This window comes from Vipera berus (genome assembly GCF_964194415.1).
Source record: "Vipera berus genome assembly, chromosome: 1".
Taxonomy (NCBI): domain Eukaryota; kingdom Metazoa; phylum Chordata; class Lepidosauria; order Squamata; family Viperidae; genus Vipera; species Vipera berus.
Window position 1 is genome coordinate 327,770,823 of NC_138202.1, and position 15,784 is coordinate 327,786,606.

At 36.3% G+C, this 15,784-nt stretch overlaps 1 protein-coding gene across 2 annotated transcripts in view; it reads right to left on the minus strand.

Annotated features, from left to right (window-relative positions):
• Positions 1–593: 593 nt before the first annotated feature.
• Positions 594–15,784, minus strand: part of PNPT1 (polyribonucleotide nucleotidyltransferase 1) — a 34,125-nt gene continuing 18,934 nt past the window's right edge. For both annotated transcript variants that reach the window (XM_081322873.1, XM_081322874.1), the window contains exons 16-28: positions 14,962–15,028; positions 14,792–14,881; positions 14,094–14,147; positions 12,395–12,504; positions 11,049–11,120; positions 10,891–10,954; positions 9,456–9,539; positions 8,410–8,493; positions 8,209–8,315; positions 7,815–7,870; positions 6,133–6,211; positions 5,719–5,766; positions 594–2,164 (exon numbers count right to left, since the gene is read on the minus strand). In XM_081322873.1, coding sequence (XP_081178999.1) covers positions 2,012–2,164; positions 5,719–5,766; positions 6,133–6,211; positions 7,815–7,870; positions 8,209–8,315; positions 8,410–8,493; positions 9,456–9,539; positions 10,891–10,954; positions 11,049–11,120; positions 12,395–12,504; positions 14,094–14,147; positions 14,792–14,881; positions 14,962–15,028 — 1,068 coding nt within the window. In that variant the 3' untranslated portion in view covers positions 594–2,011. The remainder of the gene's footprint in view (positions 2,165–5,718; positions 5,767–6,132; positions 6,212–7,814; positions 7,871–8,208; positions 8,316–8,409; positions 8,494–9,455; positions 9,540–10,890; positions 10,955–11,048; positions 11,121–12,394; positions 12,505–14,093; positions 14,148–14,791; positions 14,882–14,961; positions 15,029–15,784) is intronic.

A 15,784-nucleotide genomic window follows, 5' to 3' on the forward strand; every position in this document is an offset into this window, starting at 1 on the left:
TCAGTTTGAAATGCAGACAACAAATAATATTTAGAATGTATTTGAATCCATTATGTTCATATAGAAAAAGACTGTAAAAAACAGCATTTTCTTGGATATGTATTAGGGATCGGTTTTTTAAAAAAATGTTTGTATACTTAATTTTGGGAGAAAGTATTACATGATTATGCAACAAAAGCTAAAATTTTTAGAGTATAATATTCTTCTAAATTATATACCTAATACATGGAATTTGAAACAGATTTTCTATCCTTATAACTAAAAGGTTGATATCGCAGCATTGGAAAGATAAAAGTATGGCTCCATTTACTGAATAGATCGAAGACCTGGTTGTCCTTGCTATTTATGAGCAGATTGCCTATAGACGTAGATTTTGTATAGGCGAGTATAATGAAATATGGGACTCATTTATATAAAATATAGATTAAAAAAGAGCTGTATAAATATATTAGAAAACTATCCATACTTGAACATTCGCATTCAATAAGTATATATAGAAGTGTAAGTATTCTTTATATTTTTCTTTGTATTTTTTCACTTTTTTTGGACTATTTTTTATTAAAAAACAATAAAAAATCCATAAGAATATCAACTAATTTACATATCTTTAATAGCTTAAAGTAGCAAGATAAAAGGTCTGTATATTCATATTACATTTATATTCCTTCAACCCTTCATTAATGAAATATTACATATAATTGAAAATCATATGCACAAATTGGATTTTTTTGGTAAGATTTTGGCATTCATTTTTCATCTGATTATACTGAATGTTGAGATAACCTAGAGCAGGGGTGTCAAACTCAATTTCATTGAGGGCCGCATCAGCATTACGGTTGCCCTCAGGGGTCCGGGTGGGTGTGGCCTGGGTGGGCATGGCCTACTGGGTAGGCGTGGCTAGAGTGCGTATGGCCTACTGGGTGGGTATGGCCAGCTCTACATCGTTCGCATCAAGGGTGCCTATGGGGGCCTGGGCAGGAGTGGGACAGATCTGAGGGTCTCTGGCAGAAGGAGGGTCTCTGGGCCAGGGCCAAGGCAGATGGGGCCGTTCCCTCAGTTTCCAGGATGGCTTCGCGGGCCGCATGAAACCACTTTGTGGGCCGGATCCGGCCCCCGGGCCTTGTGTTTGACATGTCTGACCTAGAGTTTTCACTTGGCACAAATGACAAGGCTCAAATTATCCTGCTTCAGACACATCATGCAAAGACTGAGCTCTCTGAAAAGGCTCTAATGTTGGGAAAAATAGTAGGAAAGAGAAGAGGATGATCATGTTAGGAACAGATTGTGATGGAGAATATCTATCTATGTAGTAGATAGCAGTTGAAAATGACTTGATGGCACATAATATCAAATGACTTTTCTTGTCATGTAGAACCAAAGATAAACTATATAGAATGAAGATATTTTCCATTTTAAAAGTATTTATAGATTTTATAATTCTACAAAAGAGTATTTATTGTCAGTAAAAGTTGCTAACCACTTTTATTTGCTTCTCAAGATTCAGTTTGAGATAACGTACTTCCCTGGGAAAAGCAAAAGTTCAAAAATGTGTTACTGGCAGGTGTTGCATTTTTATTTCTTCATGTTCTGAAGCATCTTCTTCAACATGAATATTTCCATTAAAATTCTTTCTGGGAACATATATTACATAAATGTAATAATACAGGTTTCTACAAATATCAGGAAACAGTTTATGTATGTGACATGTCTTATTAGCACTAGAAATAAGGATTTAAATATTATTTGAGTGATATTGTATACTTTTGGAAACAATCATTCTATTCATTTGAAAATATCTGTCAGCTTTTATACAATGTACAAAGATGCTATGAATTCTTATTTTTGAAAAGAACTTTAAAGGCATTAAAACAAGGAAAAATTAGCTGGTATTAAATCATATTTTTATGAAATTTAAAATGTACATGGGCATATAGAAACCTATATATATTACCAGTAATTTCTCAGTCTCTATCAAAGGAAACAGTTCTACTAGTTCAGAAGGATTCTTGTGCTATGCTGAATTGGCAGACTCATGAACTGCACTTCCTATTACTATACTTTTTTTGTCATTCAGTGTTTTAACAACAGATGTAGCTGGACTCTGAAGTACTTTTCGTGAAAGCCTCATTCTTCCATCAGTTGGATCACGTCCAAAGTATTTCACCTGTTCATAGAAGGAAATGAGATTGAACTCAGGATGCATCAAGATTTATGTAGTTTAATTTTTAGTGGAAAAAAAATGACTGTTATTTTTTAGAATTAATGATATATAGAATTCTAAATTTAAAGTATTAACCTAATGTCTTCAAAAATCTTTTAAATAAATAAATAATGAGAGAACTATTATTTAATGTTTCAGTGCAAGTAATACTTTTCCCTCTTTTCACATTACAGTCATGTTGCATCTATCCACAAAGATTCCTCACTGGCATATTGAGGCATTAAATTTGTGAAACCAGATCTTCCTAAATATAGCACAATGGCTACATCAAAGTCTTGATCATATTCTGTTAATTTTACTATCAAGATTATAACAATATATTGCCACTTAAAGAGTTTCTTATATATACCCCACATTTTTACTCTGATAAGTGCTTAAAGTAGCTAACAATATCTAAAAAACAGAATATTAAAATAAAATGAAGGACTGTCTGTGGAGATTCTCAATCATTCAGGTCCTGGTTGTCCCAAAGGTGCTTTTTCAAAAGGCAACTGGACTTTTGTGGGTTCCCTCCCCCCGAAAACGTTTTGCTTCTCATCCAAGAAGTGACTTCAGTTCTTAGATGAGAAGTGAAATGTTTTTAAGGAAAAAAAAAGAAGAAAATCTAGTTACCTTTTGGAAAAGAACCTTTGGAAGAAAAGGAAGGATTGAAATTAATAAAATAGGTACTATTTAAGAATTAGAAGTTTGGCAAAAGTAATGAATCTTTACAGAATTGTTAACACAGTGGGATAATATTTTATAGAAAAAGTCAGTTTGTCTAATGGTTAAGGCACTAGGCTAGAAAGCAGGAGATGCTGAGTTCTAGTTCTCCCTTAGCCATGAAAACCAGCTGGGTAACCTTGGGCCAGTCACTCTCAGCCCACCTCAGAGGGTTGTTGTGGGGAAAATGAGGAAGAAGGTAAGATATATGTTCATTGCCTTGAATTATTTATAAAAATAATAAAGGTGGTATAAGGTAGTATACTGTTCTGTACCAGCCTGCTACCGGCCCTGCAGAAAAGGCAGGGACAACCTCTCCACAAACGGCAAGAGGCTGGAATTACGCCTGCCAAATTTATTGCAACAAAAACAAACAAGACACGAACCAAGAAACAGAAGCTTAAAGAAACATGAACCATCCGAGCGGTTGCCTTCAGCAAACCAGCCCTCCCAGACATTCCCCTTATATAGAGTTCAGGGCGTGGCTTCTCTGTGCCTCCTTCCGAGAAGCCCCATTGCCTTCCTCTGTTTACTCCTAACTGACTGCCTCTTGCGTCGGGCGTCCTTGAACAGGGCCAGCTGTGGGTCATCTTCATCCACGCTGTCAGGCTCACACAGCTGGGTCTCCACCAGGTGGGAGGGGCCTGGCTGGGGGCTCTGCGGAGCCTCAAAGCCATCATCAGCAAGTTCTTCAACACCCCCCTCCTCCTCCTCCTCTGAGTCATCCGACCCAACTGCCGAACCCACAGGCTGACCCTGAATCACAACATATACAAACAAGCAAAGAAAGTAGCCTAAGATAAGTGGTGGACATACTGACAATGAATCAAACTAGATAAGAATCAGAAATGAGAGGAAAAACCCTAACAAAAAGGATTTTATATATGCCGAATTCATACTAATTTAGCATATAAGTGATCCTTGGTTAAGGACTCCTTGTTCAGCAACTTTTCAAAGCTGTGATGGTGCTGAATAAGTGGAAGTTACAATTTGTCCTCAGAGTTCTGGCTCTCTCAGCCTCCTTGCAGTCACCATTTGTAATCTTCCTTACTGGCTTTCAACAACCAAAGTCAATGGAGAAGCTACCATGTTTCCTTACCTGACACCCAACCCCGTGCCGTTTCTCCTTCGCGATCTGCTGCCGCTGCATGCACGGAAACAGGGGTTTTCTTGGGGAAAAAAGGTCAATCAATTCTAACTTCTTGCATTTTTACCCCCATGAAGTTGGAATTGATTGATTGACCTTTTTTCTCCCAAAAAAGCTTCCTTTGTTTCCCTGCACGTGGCGGATTGTGAAGGAGAAATGGCATGGGGCTGGGAGTCAGGTAAGGAAAGAAAGGCAATTCCTGGGGGAAGCAAGGATTTCTTTCCTTACCTGCCCCACTTGTTCCGAGGACACTTTCCGCTGAGCCGCATTGCTCTTGCCAATGGCCCGACCACCCACTTCAGCACCCTCCCTCCCCAAGCCCCCGGCGCTCCACCTGCTGCTTTGGTTGGCCTGCCGGCCACCTCCACACCCTGCCTGCCTCCGCTGCCCAGCAGGGCTGCCCTGGGGCTGCCCCTGCATGGGAAGGGCATGCCCCCCCACCACGCAGGGTAAGATTGCCGCATCCACCCTCGTCCAGATACCCTCACCTCCCCTAAGCATTTTGTTTACTAACCTGCGTTTCAGCTGCATTCCATTTCTCCGTTTGTTTCTCAGCTTCGCCTTGTATTTGCGGGACTACCGGTACAAAAAAAAAAGTTCAGTCAGACTTACTAACTTCTTGAGATCTCGCAAGAAGTTAGACAAGTCTGATTGAACTTTTTTTTGTCCCACAAACACGCGGCAAAGGCTGAGAAGTGACCAGAGAAACGGAATGCAGCTGAAAGGCAGGTTAGTAAAAAAAATGCTTGGGGAAATCGAGGGCATCTGGGCGGGTGTGGCAACTTACCCTGCATGGTTTCGGCAGATGTCTGGCAGGGGGAGGGAAGCAACTGGTCCGCCACCATGCACTTGCTGTGTTGCTTCTCCACTCCATGCACAGGCCCCGCCCAACCACCGCATGGCCTACTGGTGCAGGTACCGGCAAAAAGTAAGCCATCCCCGAAAGTAAAACACTATGCTTACTTCAGAGCCCAAAAGAAAGTAAGACATTGTCTTATTTTCGGAGAAACACAGTAGGAGTATGTCATGAATGGCAACCACATGATGTCCTCACTTAACAACCCATGATGATTTGCTTAACAACAACTGGAAGTGTTGGAATTACCACTGCTAAGTGGTGTGGTCTTGTGGCGTCATGCTTTACAACCATGTTGCTTAACAATGGCAATTCTGGCACTCCTGGTTGCTGTTCCTAATTGAGAACTTTTTGTACATAAAATCCTTCTTCTCAGCATTTTTTTTCAAAAATATATCTTTTATGTAGACACACATTCTCACACTCTTCTTAATATTCTAGCATGAAATGTAACAAGTTTATGATTTGAAGTATATTTTCCCAATGTTTTGAATTACAGCTTAAGTAGCAGTCAGGGGGAGAATGTCTATAGTTAAGCACATAATTATCACCTCCAACCTGTCCCCCCTCCCAGGTTTTCTGATAATGGGGATACTTTTTAGTTCATACAATCCCATTTTATCCCTTTCAAGAACATCACACGAGCATTAGCAATCACATAATACTGATCCTGCTAATATGTTAGCTGTATAAAAATATATAACTTTGCTTCCTACATCTTTTAGCCATGACAGTAATTTGAACGCTATTACTGAAAAGATTTTCACATATAATAAAGATGTAACAAGTTACCTGGATTTCTTGACCAACTTGTAATCCAATAGCACTAGGATGCTTAATCTAAAACAAAGTTATCATCTCATTAGAGTTGTCCTTACAGCTTCAGATTGATTTCAGTATAACTAACAAAACATATAATAGTTTCTATAAAATTTATTTTTCTTATGAACTCTTTCCCAAATTTCCCCAATTCCTTTTTACTCTATATTAACAACTAATGAGAGAATCAGCTGGTACACAGAATGTTTCAACAATATTGTTTAATATAAGGAGAAAAATTTAGAAGTCTATCTAAAGTGATTATTCTAATAGCAATCATACTCAGTGCCACATCATAAACCAGAGTCTCCTATGGAAAACCACATGCAACAAATGGTAATTTACTGAACAATATTGTTATATGGACAGAAAAAACAAAATAAGCACCTTTCTCTGATCCAACTGCGAGTTGTGAAGTAGAACAGGAGTCATGTTTGGGTATAATTTTACCATTACCCCAGCATCTCTGCATTTTTAAAAAGAAGAATTTTTTTTTAAAAAAACTACTATAGAATGTTTATTTCATTATTATTTATTTTGCAGTATTCATATACCTCTTCAGTCAATTAAGAATTTAAGCAGTGAAAAGCATAGGTAAAGAAAACAAACAACAGAAAAATATACAACTATAATAAAATCCATCCATCCCTTCGCTCAAATATATACCCAGTCACAATCAATTAGGACTAAAAGTCCAATGAAAGGCTACTATTTTTCACCAGCTACAGTGTGGGAGGGTGAATAAATGGAGCTCTGGGGGAAAGGTACACTAGAGCATGAGGCCTAATATGGGGAAAGACTGGCTCTTCATCTGCATCTCATGTATTCCTCAGGAGGTAGTGGGCTATTCCCTTGTTACACAACACTGACCTTATTCCCTCTTTCCTTCAACGTTTTGTCCAATTCAAGAACCTCATTTTATCTGACTGAGCACATTATAAATTATTTAACTTTTAAAAGTATTTTATAATCCTTTCCTCAACTGAACTTTGTAAATACAAAGAGAGAGGGGAGGGAGGGAGGGAGGGATGGAACACACATTCATCTATATGCAGAAATACTATTTGATCAACTTCAGAAGATACATTTGTTTACCTTAATTCAATTATTGTCAAAAATGGTTACATAGTTGAGCTTTGTTCATTGAAAGAAAGGAAAAAGTCATATATGATATATTTGTGAGATCTTGTTTTGGGAAGAGAAACAGGGAAATCCTTATCAATCACAGTCTGCCACAAGGAAGAGGGGGTCATGTTATTCACCAAAGCACCAGAGGGAAGGACGAGAAACAATAGTTGGAAACTGATCAAAGAGAGAAGCAACCTGGAATTAAGGAGAAACTTCCTGACAGCGAGGACAATCACCAGTGGAACAGCTTACCCCCAGATATTGTGGGCGCTCCATCACTGGAGATTTTCAAGAAGAGACTGGACATTCACCTGTCTGAGATGGTATAGGTTCTCCTGCTTCAGCAGGGGGATGGACTAGAAGACCTCCAAGGTCCCTTCCAGCTCTATTCTATGTATTCAGTCTTTTATTGTTCACATTGTATATTTCACACACAAAGGCCTAATGCAACTCTCAAATGATCAGTGTAAAAATACAAGGATTTGGGATAAGGTTGCAGTAGTCTGCACCTCTGCCTTCCATTATTTATGTTATTTCTATGCAATTAAGATGATTAAAAGTAATTAAAATTCCTTTTTTTAAAAACGTACATATAAGTAGTTGGGCAAGGAGTTAGGCATAAAATGAAATATTTTAGATTAATGCCTTAGTTAAGATATTATCCCATCCTTTCCTTTACTTCTTCATTCTACTGATTTTTTTCTCCTTAGCAAAATTAGAACACTAGACTGGTTTGCTTCAGAATTTCCTCTATACCTAAGAAATAGCCTAAATGTTTACATAAAGATGCTGAAATATTTTTTTAAAAAAATAAAGATTGTGGGTATGTAGTAAGTGTATATGTAGTGTGTGTGTGTGAGAGAGAGTGAGAGAGATGAAACGTACATTCATCTATATGCAGAAATACTATTTGATCAACTTCAGAAGATACATTTGTTTACCTTAATTCAATTATTGTTGCTGTATAAATAGCTCCAAATTCCAACTGATAGTCTTGCTATAAATACAAAGAAAGAAGAACCACAGGAGTAAATATATATGCAAAGAACAAAAACATCCTTGCAAAAGCCAAGGGGGTTCTGAACATGCAATATAGCATGGACCTACTATTCAAAGAAAATATTAAAATTCTCAAAAGGCCACTTTTTCATTCATTCAATATAATACTTTGGAAATCAGCTATTATATTTTATTTAAATCTGGAAAACTTATCCAGGCTAAAAAGATTTGGACTTGGAGTAGGAAATGTAAATGCAACAAACTGACTCTGAATGTCTGATATTTTTAGAAAATTATTATGAATAATAAAGCTAAAGATATCAAAAAGGCTCTTACATCATCTTTGCATAATTCATTAATAAATTCTTTTGCTTCATACATAGCTTCTGGTACTGGAGCAAATATGGAAAAAGTCTCTTCATCTACTTGGCTAACAGTTACCCCTTTGGAATAAAAATAGGCCTACAGTTAGTATTTAATCCATTGCATTAGTTTTAAACAAAATGTGGGAAATATAAAATTTAAAACAGAATTTACCAGTTTCAGCTTGAAGTTTCTTTAAATTATAACCTCCCGGTCCAAGAAATCTTGCTCTTTTTGACAATGATACCTGAATAGTTTCTGAAATGAACAAAATTCAAGATATGAAGACATTAGGATTTAGGGGTTGACGTTTTCATTTAATTTCACCTTTGGGCAGAGTAGTATATAACAGCACTTGATATTTAGAAATCTAAATAGATCTAAAACTAGATCTCAAGTTCATTTGACTAATAAGAATATCCTAACCACTGCGTTTTGCTCACAGGACACTGGTGTTGACAAAAGAAAAGATGGAGGTAATATTAAACAATTTTCTTTACAGCACTATTATATCCACTCCAAATCTGCAGAAGTTTGGATGATCATCACTAGTAGTCTAAAAGGGAAAAATACCCCACATAGATATAAACATTTACTATTTATTCTAGACTTTCTGATCATTTCAAGACAACACTGCTACTATGATTTTGTGGGCAAGCATTTATTTCTAGATCTTTGTTTTCTGAGCAATGACCAGCAGTTACTAATAGAAAGTGTTGTTTCTAATCAGTCAAAACTGTCGTACTGCATTAAAGGCAGAACTGCTAATAAAAAAAAAATTAAAACAGGACTAGAAAAATTATATTAAATCAATTTTTATACTTAACACCAAACATTTGCAAAAAATAATATGTTTTTCCCTTTGCCCCTTCTCTTTCTATTCTCCTTTAATTTTTATTTTTTTAATTTTTTAATTTATTTTTTTTCACTTTGTTAAATTTAAATTCCCTTAAATATTTTTCCATTTTTCCTCAAGACAAACATGTTGTGGTATCAATGATAAATGCCCTTCTTTAACAGATTCTGATTTTATTGATACTATATCACTTAGCAACTTCAGCAGGTCATGCATGAAACTGAATGACTGGAATAACTCAAAAAAGTCACAAATCTGCATGTAGTGCTTTATGTACTGTATATACTGGGTCATCAGTGCCCATTTCATGCATTTTGGGAGAAAAACCTCTCTAACCATACCAGTTAAGATTATATGTCATTACCTGTAAGTGGTCCATTCTCTTTTCTACTTGGTCTAGGTTTTGCAATTACTTTGTTCATAATTTGCAAGATCTCTTTCTTTGCAACTATAGAAAAAACAACATTTTTGTTTAAATTCAGGACACATAAAATTTAACCTTTTCCTTAAAAAAAATACTGCTGGTTTTCTGCCTTTCTTTTTTAATATGACTAATCAAGCAAATCCTTTCCAGCATTTCATAACCACAAGGGTTTGAGACACTTTTCATCAGCTGTTCTATTAAGTTAAAAGCAACATTATTTCCAGTCTAGAAAGTCACAAGGAATTTGTATAAGATCACATCTTTTGTCCAGCTTCTGTACTATTTACAGTGCATCATGGAAGCCCTCTGTATTCCCACTGGTAGAGAATATTTATGAGAACCAGTTTGGTCTAGTAGTTAAGGCACTGAGCTAGAAAGCAGGAGATGGTGAGTTCAAGTCCTGCCTTAGCCATGAAAGTCAGCTGGGTGTCTCTCTTTCTCTCTTAGCTTAGCCTACCTCACAAGGTTGTTGTGGGAAAAACAGAGGAAAAAGGTGCGTTGGATATGTTCACTGCCTTGAGTTATTTGTACAAATAATAAAGGTAAGACATAAATAAATATTTTTAAGAATTTACGTAACATTCCATTTCTTTCATATTTTAAGCTTCTGTTGCAATTTTTTTGATTACAGACCTATTAAATTTTTAGGTTGGCTCTCATATTTGGCTGTATAGATCTATTCACTTAAGACAATGACAGCATTTTCTGCAAGTAAAATCAAACACATTTCTCCTTAGTATTTTTCTTCTTCTGTAGTAATAAAATAAAAAGCATGTTAAATGCAGTCCACTGCTGACATAGAAACAATGACAGACAAGGACCATTGCTAAGTTTTATGTTGAAAAGCAAAGAGATTTAAAGGGTTATATTTTAATAGATATTATTTGATTTAAAGTTTTAATTGATCAGTGGGACTGTGATTAAATAGTCTTATGAAATATTTTGCTTTGAATGAACTCAGATTACCTCCATCTATGTTATCATTCTGGAAGCCCCCAAGATCTAGTTGTGCTAGTCTGGAACCGGAGATGTTCTTAAAGGGCTCCATTGTGCTTGATCTTTTATTCTCTCCTTGTGGTTTGTATATTTCCAAATTTTTTAGTTTTTTAGTTTTAATTTTATAATGAGTTTTTGTTTTTATCGATTGCTGTACACTGCCTGGAAAGTCACTTTATGAATAGATTACCATATAAATATGATAAATAAATAAACTTAATCAACTGAAGGGCAATCAAAATATGAATCAAAATATGAGCCTGGACGTAGTTAATGCTGTGGACATTTTTACAGATTTATAATTTACCTTTTGTTGATGTGCAAAAATACAGAGAAAAAGAAGCAAATATAAATCAAGAATTGTGGTTGTCTTTCTTACCTGTAGCTTGTTGAATTGCTTCCATTACAATTTTTAAAGGTATTCCTGGTATCTTGATATCAGCCTAATAATGCACAAATCAAAAGTATAGTATAATATCAACTAATATTTTCTGACAAATTGTGGGTCAGATGGATTAAAATGATTAGAGCTGATACCTGTAAGGCAGTGATTCCTTTATTTGTCCCAGCCATCTTGAAGTCCATATCACCATTATAATCCTCTATTCCCTGTATAAGAGCATTTGGAATAATCAACAACATTGCAATAGTTCTATTAACAATCCAATCATAAATGTCCACACAAATTCTGCTGTGATACTTTCTATAGAACTGTGCTAAATTTTATACTTATATTAATATAATGGAGTCTCCAAACTATACATCATGTCCTTGGAAAATAATACCAACCAAAGTTACTCTAAATAAATAGTTCAATACACTGATGCCAGAAGCTTAAGCTGTAAACCAATAATTGGTTTAGAGCATAACAAACATCTGCTGTAAAATACTAAATTCCCAGGATTTCAAATAAGTTTTATAATCTTTTTATGTTTCTAGATGTTATAATTAATATGAGTTTTCTCAGAAGCAGGGGAAATTACACAGACTGCAGACTACATGGTCAACATGAATATAGGTAATTGCAGATTTACAACCATTCGTTTAGTGATGATTCAAACTTACAATGCTAGTGATAAAAATGAGATATGATCAGTTTTTACACATATGACCACTGCAGTATCCCCATGGTCATGTGATCAAAATTTGGGCACTTGGAAACTGGCATGTATTTATGACAGTTGCACTGTCCCAGGGTCATCTGATCACCATTTGTAACCTTCCCAGCCATCCTCTGACAAGCAAAGTCAATAGGGTAAGACAGATTTGCTTAATGACCGCATGATTCACTTATCACAGTGATTCACTTAAATGTGGCAAGGAAGGTTGTAAAATGGGACAAAACTCACTTAACAACTCTTGCTCAAATTGTGATCGTATGTTGAGGACTAATGGTATACAACACACATATCAGACACACATTCAACAGTTCATCATACATCATATGTGTGAATTTGTATAAATGCAAGAAAAGTTATATAGTTGCTAAACAAAAGAACTGAGTAATCTCCAGAGCCAACTAGTATTAATATTTAATATTAAATTTTCATGATTGTACAGCATTTAAAGCACTTCACACAGATTATATTTTAAAATGTGTATGGTTGGCCAATAATATCTCCATTTAATAGATAAGTAGGTAAGTATGAGGAAAAGTAGTGGGTTTCCTGAGGCCATTAGATTCAAACGGTACTCTCCTAATTCAGAGCTCTGCCTCTCATCACGTTATTGTGAATTTATTTGCTATTAATTTATAATGGTCATGGATTTTAAGTTTTTTATAATGGAATTTTGGTGAAATAATAAACTTTTTAATAATTTAATATAAATTTTATAGATTGAAGATATCTCAAAATTGAGAAACAAACTTAAAAGATACTCACCAGAATGTCTGTTAGTAGGCAATAATTTTCAATATCTCCATTTTTTTCAGGATTTGGCTTGGTAATCAAACCAACAGCAACACCTGCTACAGGAGATGATATGGGAACTCCTGGCAGAGAGGGAAAAAACCCCCCCAAATCATGCAGTTGAACAAAACTATTTAGGCTTTAGAATCCAACCTCTGCTCAATACAAAAGATATTTTCCCTAGCCTTCATGTGAACATACCGGTATTCAAAGTTTTCTAGGTAATGTGTTTAACTGACAAATTCCTGTATCACTTGAGAAAAAAATTCCCAATGTTCAAATAATTTTTTCCCCAAGTTGCATTCTTCCATGTTGTAGTGAATGGGAAGAAGCCTACTCCCAAACATTCTGACACCAAAAAGGTTAAAAGTAAAACCAAAATATAACTGGTCAGTTATAGAGACAAATAGAACCTAGAAAAATCAAACTCTGAAGAATCAATCAGGAGGGAAAAACTCCTGTCCTGTAGGCTTTTCCAAAAAGGATAGGAAAAGCTCAATTTTTTCTTTTGTACCTCTATCTGGCACTGGCTAAAAGCCAGGTAAGAACTACACTCCAATCCATTGCAATTTTGGTTAGAGTTCAGGAATTATCTAACTAGTAGCACACCTACTAGGTTTTCCTAGGGAGTGTGGAAGCATGTAGAAGAAATTGGGGATGGGGAAGATTTAGGGACTCCTGCTCAATGAGATCAAAAGGACCAATCTGCTAGGTATATACAGTATGTGTAATCATACCTCATTATACATATCCTGCAGTTTAGAACAGCGGCCCCCAACCTTTACAACTTGGTGGGTGGCAGGGGAGAGGGGAACCAGCCCGTGTGCCATACTGCTGCTTGTGTAAGTCGAGTTGCACACATGCGCCAGACCGCCACTTGCATGGCGGGTTAGGGTTGGCCTGGTGGTAGGCCGCAGTGGGGACCCCTGGTCCAGAACTATACAAGTCATGGCCATCATCTCTGTGACAACTTTTCAAATATTTCATTTATTTTCTTATTAAGGTCAAACCTTCCTAAATTCTTAAATTTCTTTTCATAGGAATCACAGTTTAAGTTGGGCAGTCTTATAAATCTAGTAAATAAATAAATATCCCTAAAAGGTAAAGGTAAAGGTTCCCCCGCACATGCGTGCTAGTCGTTTCCAACTCTAGGGGCCGGTGCTCATCTCCGTTTCAAAGCCGAAGAGCCAGCGCTTGTCCGAGGACGTCTCCCTGGTCATGTGGCCGACATGACTAGACGCCAAAGGCGCACGGAACGCTGTTACCTTCCCACCGTAGTGGTCCCTATTTTTCTACTTGCATTTTTACATGCTTTCAAACTGCTAGGTTGGCAGAAGCTGGGACGAGTAACAGGCGCTCACTCTGTTACGCGGCACTCGGGATTCGACCCGCCAAACTGCCGACCTTCTGATCGATAAGCTCAGCCTCCTAACCCACTGAGCCACCACATCCCTAAATATCCCTACTCACCCCTTTTAATATTCTTTTTGTTTAACCTGTTCCAGTTTGCCCTGAAACAGTTTGTGTTATCCAGAATTGAATCCAAAACCAAAAGTTAGATTTGACTTTTATGTTATTTGAAACCAATATTTTTAATTTTACTATTTTCATAGCATTGTATTGCATAAGTCAATTCAAAATATGACATTCATACACTTTAGGAACAACATACCTGCATCCATCAAGGCTAGACTTCCACCACAAACAGAAGCCATTGATGATGACCCTAGGGACAGAAATTGTAAGCTATCCCTTAATGCATTGTCAATTAAACTACGTTTCTAACATATATTTACAAATGAGTAGCTTTCCCAGTGAGAGTCAGTTTGGTGTAGCAGTTAAGGAAATCTATCAAAACCAGAGATCGCCAAGTTTTAGTTCCTCCTTAGGTACAAAGCCAGCTGGTTGATGTTGGGTCAGTTACTTTTTTTCAGAGCTTGGAAACAGGCAATGGCAAAACACCAATGAAATTTTGCCAAGAAAACTGTAGGGAATAATCTAGACAATCACCAGGAGTCAAGACTGACTTGAAGGCAACCTTCCCCCTCCAAACATTTCCCAGTAATATGAAGGAAATTCATAACTGTTCATCAATTTTTAATTTCTATCTCCTAGATGTACCGTAGATTCTTCAGTTATTCTAGATACAAGTAACAAAGTAGTGATCCCAAACCTTGATGAATTTCAGAAATTTAAAAAAAAGCTTGGAATAAGAGCTGAAGTATAAAGGCCTTAAACATTCATAAATCCTATTTTTACCAAAATCACAATGAAATTTTCTACTAGAGATAAAAAAGGCTACAAACCCCTTCTCCCAAATCCTAGATTGTTACTAACAGTTTATAGCAAAATATATAAAAAAGCAAATACCATTTGATTCTAAAACTTCTGAAGTAACTCTTATCGTGAAAGGGAATTTACTTGGAATCACTGGTTTCAAAGCCTTCTCTGCAAGTGCACCTACAGGTAAAAATAACATCATGAATACAAAGAATACTTAACTTCAATATAAACATTGAGTTGCCTAAGGGTTTACTTACCATGACCAAGTTCTCTCCTATTTGAACCTGAAACTCTGCCAATCTCATTAGTTGCATATGGAGGGAACTACAAAGAGAAGGAAGACACTTTAAAACACTAAGAGTCAGAAATTCACACATGCTATTTGAAATAGTTTTCAGAATTTAGAAATTATTTTAAGTGATTCATTTATTCTCACTATTCTGAAGAAAAAAATTGGCTCTCACAACCAAATATAAACAGAATAAGCATATCTAATCCACTGAAATCAGGCTAATTGTTATTAAAATAATAGTTAAACTGCAAAAATATCTAACATCTACTGCTTGAAATAACTATAATAAATACATATATGCATCTATTTGCAATCCTATGTAAATCTGTGCAATATATCCACATATAAACAAACACACATACACACACTGTAGATGCTGTTTAGGAACAACCTAAGGGTTATTTCATAAAAGCCCTTTAATAAGGGATCAGTTGCACAAAATATTCTCTTTCATTTACAAACAAGAGAGGGTATAGCAACTTCTAAATGGTCGTATACAGATAGTCCTCGACTTACAACCACAATTAAGCCCCTTTCTGTTGCTAAGTGAGGCATTTGTTAAGTGAGTTTTGCCCCATTTACAACCTTTCTTGCCACAGTTAAGTGAATCGCTGCATTTGTTAAGTTAGTAACACAGTTAAGTAAAATTGACTTTGCCAGAAGATCGCAAAAGGTGATCACATGACCCCAGGACACTGCAACTGTCATAAATATGAGCCAGTTGCCAAGCATCTGAATGTTGACCACATGGATACCGCAATGGCCTTGTGAAAAATGGTCATAAGTCA